General features: G+C 32.7%; 1 protein-coding gene across 2 annotated transcripts; it reads left to right on the top strand.

The window, feature by feature from the left end:
• Nucleotides 1-2244: 2244 nt before the first annotated feature.
• LOC133188426 (solute carrier family 28 member 3-like) lies at nucleotides 2245-13156 on the top strand. 2 transcript variants are annotated; one of them, XM_061323853.1, is made up of 12 exons: nucleotides 2245-2312; nucleotides 6422-6503; nucleotides 7650-8047; nucleotides 8150-8294; nucleotides 8515-8706; nucleotides 8918-9079; nucleotides 9307-9432; nucleotides 9606-9736; nucleotides 10717-10885; nucleotides 11955-12218; nucleotides 12549-12729; nucleotides 12899-13156. In XM_061323853.1, the coding sequence occupies exons 2-12, from the start codon at nucleotides 6429-6431 to the stop codon at nucleotides 12931-12933; spliced, it is 1878 nt and encodes a 625-aa protein (XP_061179837.1). In that variant the 5' UTR covers nucleotides 2245-2312; nucleotides 6422-6428; the 3' UTR covers nucleotides 12934-13156. The 2 variants fall into 2 exon arrangements, with proteins under 2 accessions (XP_061179837.1, XP_061179838.1); XM_061323854.1 differs by lacking the exon at nucleotides 2245-2312 and adding an exon at nucleotides 4088-4112.

The raw sequence follows: 13156 nt of genomic DNA, 5'->3' as shown, positions 1-13156 counted from the left end.
GACAACAAACGCTTCATAAATATCTGACCTGTCGTTATTGGTTTATAGAGGGGAATTACATCTGGTAGCAAAACAAACATGACAGATAGATGAGGATCTCCCCGTAAGAGCGAGTGGATAAGGCTTTGATGGCCTTTATCATCAAGTATACCTTTAACTGCAATTTACAAATACTTACTGTTGACGATCGCGACATTAACTCATTTACTTGTACCTTAACAAAAATACTATAGGTAACTAAAGTTTTCTATAGTTAAGTATAGTTTACTACAGTATCAAAGTTTTTACTATAGTAAATCAAGGTTTTTACTAAAGTAAATCAAGGTTTTTACTATAGTATAGTGAATCAAAGTATTTTTACTATGGATTTCAAATTGTTATATTTTATGTTCTCCAATTCATACATTTTTCATATAAAATGGAACTATTACTGGCATAATTATTCACATTTTATTTCCAAATTTTACATCACTGTTACCGAATTTAAGCTTTGAAATTAAAAAAAAAAGTTCCCGTGTAATGTTTCATAGTAAATCAAAGCATCAAAGTTTTTACTATAGTTAAATAAAGTTTTGTTAGGATTGTACCAATGAATTTTATTAGGGATGTCAACGAGTACCCGGTTAACCGTGTACTCGATCGAACGTCCGAGTATCGAATACTAAAAATGTATTCGGTTACTCGGAAGTGTATTTTTTCTTATTTCAAAGTACATATTTTTATCAAAAATTATCAAAAAGAATAACTTAAAACTGCATACGGTTATTAGCGTGTCGTCATGTACACCTGTAAATCACCCTTTATCGCTTGTGGCTGTGTATATACAGTAATTAGTGACCTATTATGGTCTTTAATTTTTGGATGGCTTCAATGATTGCTTTCAGTGAACATCGATTAAGTATGGTCTATTATCTTCAAATCATTTTTAAATTATTTAGTTAATGTTTGGCAGCGAAATCTGACATGCATAGAAATGCCGCTACCCACTTCAAAAGCGAAGAAATGTTTAGAAATAATTGAAGATTTAAAAAAATGTTGAAAGTCGGTTTGTGTAGTAAGTTTATACGGGGGAAACAACCATCTTATACTAGCGATTCCAACAACGTCCGTCCCTTCCCTTTGGCTAGTCTATTCATCACAAACCCGCTTCAAAGATTGTTCTCCTTTTGCGTTGATGAAATAGATCCTAAACAAGAACTGTAAACTATTTGTAATTTTTGATGTATCAATTGTGTCTTTTGTGTTTATTTGATAAATAAATTTAGTACCAAAAAAATCAATCCCATTGGACTCGATGTTTATTTGTATACATTTATAAACGTGATAAAACAGCTTTGGGGTTTGACAAAGCTTAACATGGCTCAAGAAAATTAACACACTTGTATTTACATTTTTACATGTACCGAGCACCTGGGTACTCGATCGGAAAAACGTCCGAGTAACCGATTATCAAAAAATGACCGATTTGACATTCCTAAATTTTATACATTGCAAGTATGAAATGTCTAGTTCAACATTGGATAAACGTACGTAGTCGATACAATAATGAATTATCAAAGGTTTAGCATATTATATGTTTAGAATATAAATTATACGTCCATCTGCTTATGACGTTTTTAAAGGAAAAAAATTGGATTTGATGTTGTACGATAGTTTACTATTTCCTTTAGGTGATAAAATCTGACAAACAGTATTACATTTTTCTCATTTCAATCTTTCACCACATATTTTAGGGACATCCGCTCTGAAAATTGAGATTTTTTTTCTTTTATCTAAAATATCATACGAGAAGATAATGCATATGAAAGAGTATGGTACATATGCAATGAATGATAATTGACAGATAAACCTACATTTGGGTACATGTATTTATACATTTCATTCATATTGTGTGATATATACTTATGAGGAAGTAACTTGATCAGCGTCAAAACTGCAAAAATCTTTAGAGACGTTTTAACTGCCACACAATTTTGAATTAAAAAAAACTTCTGATATACATGTGTAGATCCATATGTGGTTTATGGGTGGATATTTAATTAACACAAAGGTACGTTATTTTTTTTCTCTGGTCAAAACTATTGCTGTGAAGCATGGAGCAAAAGGTACCCCTCTTGACATGAGTGTCTATTGACAATCACATCGGGACACAAACTGAAATAAGGCCACTTTGGTAAATCATTAGTTTGTCGACAGGTAACAAGGGAATGTGTCCACAGATCTTCGGCCGGGTTAATGTGTGTGAAAAGAATACATTTTTCCTAGTGTGGTTTTACTTCTTTAATTAGTGGATATAATTCAATATACAAAAGGTACTGTATAAAACATACATATATTAAACAATACCTTTTTTTTTTAATTTACAGAATATTGTGTATGAAAATGTTGGAAAGTTAGTAAGTCATTCACTGTTTAAAACATGGTGTAAAAAGCTGTACACAGCAAGGTACTAAAAAGTCCTCATTTAGTAATTGCAACTGAAACGAAATAACATCATTACTCGTAGTTTTGTATATTCAATATTCCAGTAAATACATTAATTCGTACGATATCTTGTGCAAAGATTATTCAATAAATTGTTATGTGAAAAAAAAAATATTAAAGTTGGTATTATAATGTGTATGAAAAAAAGAAAATATGCACTTTTGATAATTGTTGTGTCCAAAACAAATTTTGAAAATATAAAATATTTGAAATACCGTTTAAAGAATATAGAAATGTCTTCTCGATGTTTAATGGCTTTGTCAATAAGATTTTTAAACTGTGTACACTATAGGTACTGTCAGTGAGAAAATTTATGTTTCAAAGGTAGATAAGAACCCGGATATACCGATCCGTGTTTATCTCCTATGGATAGTGTACTTTGTACACTGTAGGAATTTCAACGGCATTATGATGCGCTATGGATCTGACATAAATAAGCTGGGAATGACTTTATTTCACATCTATTTCTCAACCCTAAAAACTGCATAAATATCTTAAATTATGCCGCATATCTTATTATTTTTACATCAGATTGGTAGAGAAGCGTTTGAAAAGAAAATCATGAAATAGTTAGTACACTAAATTTTCCAAGACATCGATTACGTGTCCATCAACAAAGTAAAAATTAATATCACACGAGTACTTAAACTGTTTAGGAGTGTTTGACCGTTTAACCTAGGTTAGCTCAACAATATTAGTATTTTGTTGATAATCGTCAAGTTTTATTCCTTTCTTTAAACGCTGCAGGTGTTCCTTATGTGCTGGGGCCTCCATATGCATGTGATTTATACATGATAATACTTGTTTACCCAAATCTCTGTTTTCTTTTTTAATTTACATAACAATTTTTTTGAGTTTGTCGTCATGTTAACTTGTCATTACCCTTAATTTTTGTACACATTGACACACACATATGCAAACAATCTATCTTTACGCAAATATTAAAAGTTTCTCAAAGGGAAATCTGATTTCCTTGCGACTCGTCACATATTCTGCTTTGACAATTTTCTCTCAGTAAGATAAATACATGTATACCCAAAATTAAGCTGTTTTTGGAGACAAAAATCGTTCATTACACTTATGGTTTTTTCTAAGTTAAAAGTGATGAGTCATAAAATTACTAAAGAAACACAAACATTATATGGATTACTATCACGTTTTTCAAGCAAACTGAAATAGAATCATTTAATTGTCCTTTGCAGGTTTGAATCATTACGTGTTAATTTAGCTGAATTAACTCCAGTGCCAGTGATAAAATGTTTATTATTTACAATGTTTTACTCATCAGAATTATTGGTAGGCACATTTCAAAATGACCAGAACACGTTATCTAATTTCACTTCCTATATACTGCTGTATGCTACCTGCATATGCTACTTATTTCTTTGTGGTGGGTCGTAAATTTCCAAATTTATTCATTTACTATGTAGTAAATAGGAACACTTGTATATCGTGTCAGTATTTCTACAAGCTATCTGTGTTATATCCATTGAATTTTATTTACAAAAGTAAAATAAATCATTGTACAATGTCATATGTGAGACGTTTACAGGGTAAAAAAGAGTAAGGTCTAAATTTGATGCATTCTATAGTAAAGAAGAATGTGAAATTAGGACATTCTTAAACAGGTAAAATATAAAATATAGTATATATACATGTAACAGGACTAAATTTCTGTGAATTTATTCTTTCATTTTTAAAATATTTCTGTCATTATTCAACAAAAAAATGTCAACGCTTGAATCAAAAATTCATAATTGAACCTTATTCAAGAAAATCCAAAAATATTTACTTACGAAATTTTTGCAAATGAATATTTTAGCGACTATTTCTTTTTTTACAGCCTATGTTGTTTGTTAAAAGATATTATGTAAATAAGTTTAGAAAAGCGTTAATTAAGTTAAATTGACGTTTGAACAGTTGGTAAAAGACATTGTTTTCAAAGGAGGGGATAAAACAGTAGCAGGTAAATTTTACACATGCCCACACCACCATCCCAAAAAAGAACAGGTATAAAATATTTTGGCTAGTATTTTCATGCCTCCATAGTCGAAGATTTGGGGGCATATAATTTTTTACTGTGTCCGTCTGTCTGTCTGTTTGTCTGTTCGCAAAAACTTTAACCTTGCCCATAACTTTTGATTGGTTGGAGCTATGACTTTCATATTTCACATGTGATTTCCTTGAAACAAGTCCTTTCTTTGGGTACTAACATATTCGACCTCTCAACAATGACCTTTGAGTTTGACCCACTTTTGCAAAATTTTATATAACTTTAACCTTGACCATAACCTTTGAAGAATTGGTTCTTTTTAACTTTACATGGATATTCTCTCTGACAGGAGCTTCCTTTCGGTACCAACAATTTTGACCCTTTGACTTTGAACTTTGAGTTTTACCTACTTTTGAAGAACCTTTAACCTTGGTCATAACATAAGAACGCCTAGAACAAAGATATTTTTTTCACATGTGTATTTTTGTGACAAAACCTTCCCATGAGTATATTTATTTTGACCCTTTGACCATGTCCTTGAAGTTTGAGCTTCTTTTGAGATTCTTTAACCTTTGCCATAAGTTCTGACAATTGTTGCTATGGCTTTCATATTTCATATGTGTATTCCTTGTGACAAGACCTTCCCCTGGGCACTATTTACTTTAACCCTTTAACCTTGGCCTTGGAGTTTGACCTACATTTGAAAAAATATAACCTTTGCTGTAAGTTTTGAACATTTGTTGCTAGAGCTTTAATATTTCACAGGTGTATTCCTTGTGACAAGACTTTCCCTTGGGCACTATTTATTTTGACCCTTTGGAGTTTGACTTACATTTGAGAAACTTTGGCCCTCGCAATGAGCTGTCATACGGGAACATCAGTGTTTCACAAACACATCTTGTAGGAAAACATTTAGGTAATGTTTATGCAAGTGGCATTAATAGGAAGTGAAAGTGGTAGACACATACCATGTACAGGTCAAACATTTTGAAAGACTGATAATTAAAATACTTCTTTAAATATTGAGAAAAATAACGTGTTTTTTTTTTTTAATTTTCTGACTTAAGTAAAATTCAATTCAAAATCTAGTAAATGAATTTAGTCTTTTTGTGCTAGATCAATTATGACGTCATCGTTAATTGAAACTTATTTTTTTGCCCTATGTAATGGCTATAATTGAATTATGTAAAAAAAATAATAATAATAAATAAATAAAGCAGTTTTATGGAAATTTGAAATCAAGTCAAAAGTAATCCCGATACCTATGTTTAATTTAATTTATTTTAAAGAAGAGGTCAGAAACATGCATGTGAATTATTGTTTTCTTAGAGACTGTAGGCAATCTTGATACATATGAATAAAACTCCCAAGTATAAATTTGGTTTTCTTCATTATTCATTGAAAATTACAATTTAAATTTTATTTTTGGAGGGAGGGTGGGGGTTATATTTACCTTAAAGTTAAGAGACGGTGTACTTTATTTTACCAAACTATAGTTATGAAGCATCAGTAAAGAAATTCATTTCTCAGTTTTGACAAATGTATTGGAACCTTTCATTTAGTAGATCGTGAACTTAAATTGATCCTTACAGAAAATATTATATACCCGCATTGTGCATCGGGATGTTACTCAGTAATTAGGGAATGCGTAATTTAAGTAAAAAGATGTCTGCCACTATATATATATTGTACATTCATCTGAGAATACAATTTTTTCAACAACTATCCAAAACTTCGGTATTATTTTTAGATAAGATTTAAGTAAACATAATATATTTTAAAAACTTGATTTACAAAAGATCTTTGACCATACTACATAGGCTGTAAAAAGGTTACTTGAAAACAAAAGCCTTGTTCTGTCTAAATTATATTTATCCCAAAATGCTCAACTTTATTCCCAGTCAATAACACAGTTATAAATTTTCTTGGCTTTTCAAATTGTAGTTTAAACATGAGTGTACAACTGACATCCCTGGAGAAAAGGCCTAACGGAGGTGAAATTAACTATGGCTATACCCCACCGGACGTAAGTGAATACTACAGATCGTACAAACTATCCATAAATGATTTTAAAAAGATATAATTGGGGTATCATTTTTCCTACAAAAACCTTACAGTGACGGTATCAGTAGTTTCGCGACCCCACCCCACCCACTTCAATGACCTTTTTTTTCACAAGTGTCAACAACATATTGCATCAGTGAGGCTTTGTCCAAACCCGTTGTTTTACACGATGGTTTGAAAAATACATCCATTACATAACAGGAGATCAACAATGTAAAGGGTGGTTTGGAGATCATGATTTTCCGGGTTCTTTTATATTTGTACATGCATATAAGGCGCTGGCTAACATATTATGCATTGTAGCGATAATCTATACATAGAAATTCAGCTGCATTACATTCTTTTTTGTAGCGGTAGTGAGTATGTAGGGGTAATGACTATTTTAATGACTCGAAAGTCCGTTCAGATGCTCACGAAAAAAGGTAATTTTTCAAACAACCAAAACTGCACAAAATTACTGTATTGTTTTTTGTTATTGCTTAAATGTTATATTTTAAAAGCATTTTTTCTAACTTTTACTTTATTTATTGAACTACGTGAATAAACTCTAATTTTTTTAAACTGAATTAATACAATATTTTCACAATTTGATTGGCTTTATTACTAGGAAAGTAAACACCTCCAGTTGTGAAGATTTATCGTTGTGACCTGTATCAAAAGTCTAAAGTACAAAGAAAATGCATCCATCCTTGCGTAGATGGAAGCTATAGTGTTATAAACTTTTTAAAAGCAAATGATCTGCCAATAAAAAAAAATACAATTGAAATCAGAGTAATGTTTAATAAAACCAAATTGACGGATAAAATTTTGTATATGTAACATAAGTACTGTAAAGATCCTTCAAAGCAAGCAAGAAAGAAAAAATATTACCAGATTCATTCAAAAATGCCGGAAATAACCATTTGGGGCCAATTTAAATACAAAATTCTCGGGGTAGGTCACCCATCCCAACCAATGGGAGAGAGACATCCCTCCCAAACCACCACCCCCCTTTAATTTGGATCTTATACACCCAACCCCAACATTAATTTCTGGATCCGCCACTGCTTATGAACAAACAAAACCGGATGTATTGTATGTCACTAAACAAAACACTTGTTCTATTCAGTATGACAGTTTAAAACATTCTGAACCTACCAAAGTCTCCCAAATCCATGTTCAAGTGGATCCAGATGACGAGGAGCAGGAAAATTACACCGGATGTGCTAAGGTGGCGAATAAAATCCAAACTGCAGTCAGTATTGTTCTCAGCAAACATGGAAAGAAAATCAGTTTGGCTTTCAAACTTCTAATCCTGTTGCTTTACTTTGTTTATTTCGGCTACGCCATATACTACAGATTTGGAGACGAGGGTTCGATTCGACTTCTGGTTTGTACGATATTAGGAGTGCTTTTACTACTGATTCACATTTTTCAACGCATGTGTGAGTCTAAAATCAGTGTATGTTCTCAAAGGGACAAAACTACATCAAAGGGATTTCGAAAGGCAAGACGATATACAGGGCGGTAGGTTTTCATACAGTTTTATTTTATCTGATTATCACATATTAACAATCTTCAAAATAATGCAAAGAATCTTGTTAAGTAATTTGGTGTTTTCATCATCAGGTTTCTAATGTTAGCGGTATTCGTTGCATTGACTGTCTTCATTATTGTTGACGTCCTGTTGGATTATCCCCAGAACGCTGTATCCATTGCCGGTCTTGCGATCTATATTATCATTTTCTATATATTCTCAAAAAATCCTGCCAAGGTACGATATACTCAACATCCTTTAATCGTAATAAAGATCAACTCAACATGCCGTTTTTTTAATCTTTGTTGAAGTGATCAGTTTATATATAATTTTTGGTGTGATCAATTATATTTTGAAAATATTGTAAAGAAAATAATCAGACTCGATCAATGTAAAACTTTAAATTTATTTTGTCATAAATTTTAATCTTCAATGATTGCTTTAAAATAAATTCTAGGTCAACTGGCGGCCGGTATTTTGGGGGTTTGCCATACAATACATTTTTGCCTTGATAATTCTAAGAACAAAGTGGGGATACGAGGCGTTCCAATGGTTGGGTGACCGGGTTACAGAGTTCCTCAACTACTCTAACGCTGGCGCAATATTTGTGTTTGGTGAACTTTACACAAACCACTTCTTTGCATTTAAGGTAAATATATGCATTTCGCATCAACTCACGTTTTTATTTTTCTGAATTCATTATGTATGTATATATATATATATATATATATATATATATATATATATATATATATATATATATATATATATATATATATATATATATATATATATATATATGGCTTCTTAGAGGTCTACATATCTTAAAGTAAGTTATTCTGTCTCTTTGCTTACTGAAGGTACTTCCAGTAGTGGTGTTTTTCTACACGGTTACCTCTGTTCTGTATTACCTTGGGGTCATGCAGGTCATTGTAAAGAGAATGGGAATGTTCCTAGCTTTCTGTTTAGGGACAACTCCCGCCGAATCCCTCAATGCGGCGGGTAACATTTTTGTGGGTATGGTGAGTTATTCAACATTTGAATTTTACAACTTTGAAAGAAGAATTGGAAGACTTTGCCATTTTATTAACTTAAGCTTTTCCACATTTATCATCAATGTATAAAAAGTTTTCTGAATTGTATATGATTAACACAAAAACACATGGATTTAAAAATTACCGAAAGCAAAACTTCAGAACTTGAATTCTAGGTTAAATGAATTGATGAATAACCTACAATAAATTTTCAGACCGAGGCTCCGTTGATGATCCAACCTTTCCTAGAAGATATGACTAAGTCTGAACTTCATGCTGTTATGACTGGAGGTTTTGCTACAATTGCTGGATCAGTCCTGGGGGCATACATAAGCTTTGGTGTAAGACTCTTATCTAATACGAATTAATCACTATTTTGCCTCATCAATTCTTTGTTTATTGTTTCGGGTTTATTTTCATTGGGGTGTACATGTAAGGTTGGGGTAACACTTAAGCTGAACTCTTAATAAAGCAAACTGTCTAAGCATTGTATTTATTTTGATTTTTCTCACAGGTACCTGCAAATCATCTAATCAGTGCCTCCGTTATGTCTGCTCCAGCTGCTTTAGCTATCTCAAAACTAGCATACCCAGAGACAGAAAAGCCAAAAGTCAAGGGCAACGACTTCGACAAGATGGGAAAATCGTAAGTGTTTCAAACGTTTTATTGCCAAGCGTCATTTTACCTATACCATTAAATTGGATGAAATATGAAGATAACGAACAGTATTCAATCTCGAAAGTCCAATGAAACGATACAAATTGGAGAGAGCAAACACGGACCTCAAAATTAAGAGGTGGGATCAGGTGCCATGGAGAAATGAGCATCCCTTGCCGACCAGTCACACACGCCGTGAGCTCCTTGAGATGATCGGGAAAAAAAATCCGTAGACAGTTCAGTGTATAAGTAATGGCCTAACAATTAGTATGAAAAACATCAGTCAACATTTGACTTAATGAAAGGTTGTATGTGATGACAAGGTCATTGTATCGACCATAAAACTTGTGAAATGACGACTGTAAACGAGACTGTTGATATCCTTGTTATATTATGCGGAAGACATATAACATACGAGTCTAATTGAATATTGTATATACATGTATCCAAGATAAGCACATTAAGATGTGAATGTCATCTGAAGCAGAACTACAGAGTAAAAAAATATCTAAAGATGTTGTTAATTAAAGAATATCATCATGATTTGTATCGTTATTCTATTCAGAAATAACATAGATGACCATAGAAAAACTCAAGGTCAAAGAAACTCTTGGAGTGAAAACAATGAACGAACGTTTCTTCCAATGACGATATTATTTATAATTTAAGATTATATGATAGCCACCCAGGAAAGAAAATTTACTTTTGTTTCTAATATTATTTTAAATATCTAGAAAAATACTGAACGATGCTTATTGATGCTTAACATAACATTTTCACTATTAACTTTCTGGCGAAGTTGAACTAGGACTTCGCAATGGCAGTGCGGGTTTCAGGTAAACAAATTGTTAAATGAATGCAAATAAATGAAGCATGGTCAGAATTAATCCTTTTAGAAATCGCAACGCTGATAAAACATGAAATAGTTGAATTAAAAAGAGAATTTTAAAACTACTATTCTCTTTCAGAAAAGACAGAAATGTGATAGAGGCCATTTCCTCAGGGGCCAGTAATTCGGTCAAGGTCGTGGCAGCCATTGCTGTAAACGTCATGGCTTTCTTGTGTGTTTTAGAGTTTGTCAACATGACTCTGACGTGGTTTGGCGACCGTGTTGGTATAGAAAGTCTGTCCTTTCAGGTGTGGAAAAAGTAAAATACTTTTTTATATAAGGTAGGAATATGTAATTCGTGCATTTTTGCTCACCAGAGAAAGTGATCCAAGTGATATTTTTTGACTGAAAGTTGCCTGGAATGTGTTTGAGAGTCCATATGTAATACTTTCACATTTTCATTTTCTTTGGAACTAGAGCCAATTTCAATCAAACCTGCCACAAAGTGTTCTTTCGTGATTTGTGTTCAAATTTAATGAAATTAAGGATCATTCCTTTTTCAAGGAGATACAATTAATGAATTCATAAATAGTATTGGGTTATTAAAATGTGTTTTCTTCATAACCAATTAGCCAGAAAAAAACTAAATATACTTTAAGCTTTCTTCTTGGGTGTTTGTTTTGTTTGTTTGTTGTTTAACGTCCCTCTCGAGAATTTCTAACTCATATGGAGACGCCACCACTTGCCGATGGAGAGCTGCAAATTTAGACCTATACTCTGCACTCAGGGCCCTTGAGCAATGAGGGATCTTTTTTCGTGCCAGCACCTACTGCGACATGGGACCTCGGTTTATGCGGTCTCATCCGAAGAACCGGTCTCCGCGTGCCGCAGTGGGATTCGAACCCCCGAGGTAAGGATCAACTCTTTACACCGAGTGTCTAGTGCAAACTCTCTAACCACTGGCCCACTCGAACGACTTGTCTTGAGTGCAGAAAACCTACAAGAGCAGCAAGGCTGCATTTTGTAAACTCAGCCTCAATATTCATTATACTGTAATTTGATTTTTTTTCAATTCATGATCATTTAGTTTTAGTTGATGATACGATAAGGACTTTCATTTATCTACAAATTTATGTGTGACTTGGTTGAAAATTTGTAGATCAAGGGACTATTGTTTGAATATACACTACATGGGCATAATCTAGGGAATAGGGAAACATAATTTCATACATGTCTTATGACTCCTTCATGAAAATCATATTTGTTTTCATTGCATTACTTTCACAAATTTCTTGTGAAAAAAAAATTATACATAACGTTAAATACATGTATTTCTTATTTCCACTTGCCATGATGTAATGCCATTTTTATGTTCAGCTGATCTGTTCATATGTGTTCTACCCGATCGCCTTCTTCATGGGGACGGATATACCGGACTGTCGTCGTGTAGCGGAACTGATCGGGATCAAAACTTTTACCAATGAGTTTGTGGCTTACACAGAACTCTCCCACCTGATCACCAACAAAAGGAACTTCACGGAGTACACAGCCACGTGGAATTCCTCCTCAGACTGGTTCTATCAAGGGGAGGATATCATTCTGCCATACGTTAATCAGACCCTCAAGAAAGGAATTATCTCGGTAACAAATTCATTTTAATGATATCTACAGTATACGAATTCAATATTTCAATGTTTGAAATTAAGATTTCTTTCCGCATATATCTATTCATAATATATGTTAAGCATTTTTATGTAAAATAAAAATAGAAATACGAATCAACTTTTTTTTTTTACAAAGTGATTGATTGTATGTATATCATTAAATGTATGCATCAATAACATTCTTCTAATTGAACTGTGTATGTATTTTAATAGTGTTTTAATGATTTATAATAAGATGCTGTTCGTAAGTTCACAAAATCATTGTAAGGCCTACGATTAGAGTTTTTGTGGACTATATTTTATGCAGGCTAAATCAGAAGTTATAGCGACGTATGCGCTGTGTGGGTTCTCAAACTTTGGTTCTATGGGGATATTTCTGGGAGGGATGTCGGCATTGGTTCCCTCCCGACGAGGAGATCTTTCAAAGATCGTTCTGAGGGCCATGATTGCGGGAAATGTCGCCTGCTTCTTAACAGGCTGCATAGCAGGTTAGCTTGCTTCTGTCAATAGTGTAAATAGTGTGATAAATGTAAGTAAACATAAGAATATGAGACAGATTCAGAAAGAAAGCTTTGAAGCAGTTTATGAAACAGAATTATTGAAAGTATATATGCACTTATTCTTTCTTTTTGATATATGTATTAATTTTTTTTGTAGGTCTTCTTTACAAAGATTACGGATCGAATTTGTAGAATCCATCACCTTCCGCGTTTTGCAATACTTCGTTATATTTGATTTTTTATTATCGAAAAGTTGTTTCACTTCATCCAAACTTTATTACAAACTAATTACGAAACTATGAACAAAATGCATGTATTGTTAAGCTACAGTTAAATCAATTATTTTTCAGTATGGAATTGGATGAAACACTTATGTCTTTTGTCTCAAACAGTGTTTCTATCTGATTTTATAGAG

This window comes from Saccostrea echinata, unplaced genomic scaffold (genome assembly GCF_033153115.1).
Source record: "Saccostrea echinata isolate AGI-Se365-2 ecotype Australia unplaced genomic scaffold, CSIRO_AGI_Sech_v1 ptg000016l, whole genome shotgun sequence".
NCBI classification, from domain to species: Eukaryota; Metazoa; Mollusca; class Bivalvia; order Ostreida; family Ostreidae; genus Saccostrea; species Saccostrea echinata.
This window is presented reverse-complemented; position numbering and strand designations above follow the sequence as displayed.

Coding starts and splice junctions, on each gene's coding strand:
- LOC133188426 (XM_061323853.1), top strand. CDS start 6,429: ATGAGTGTACAACTGACATCCCTGGAGAAAAGGCCTAACGGAGGTGAA. Junction 8,048..8,149: donor GCAAGACGATATACAGGGCG/GTAGGTTTTCAT, acceptor TTTCATCATCAG/GTTTCTAATGTTAGCGGTAT. Junction 12,730..12,898: donor CTTAACAGGCTGCATAGCAG/GTTAGCTTGCTT, acceptor TTTTTTTTGTAG/GTCTTCTTTACAAAGATTAC.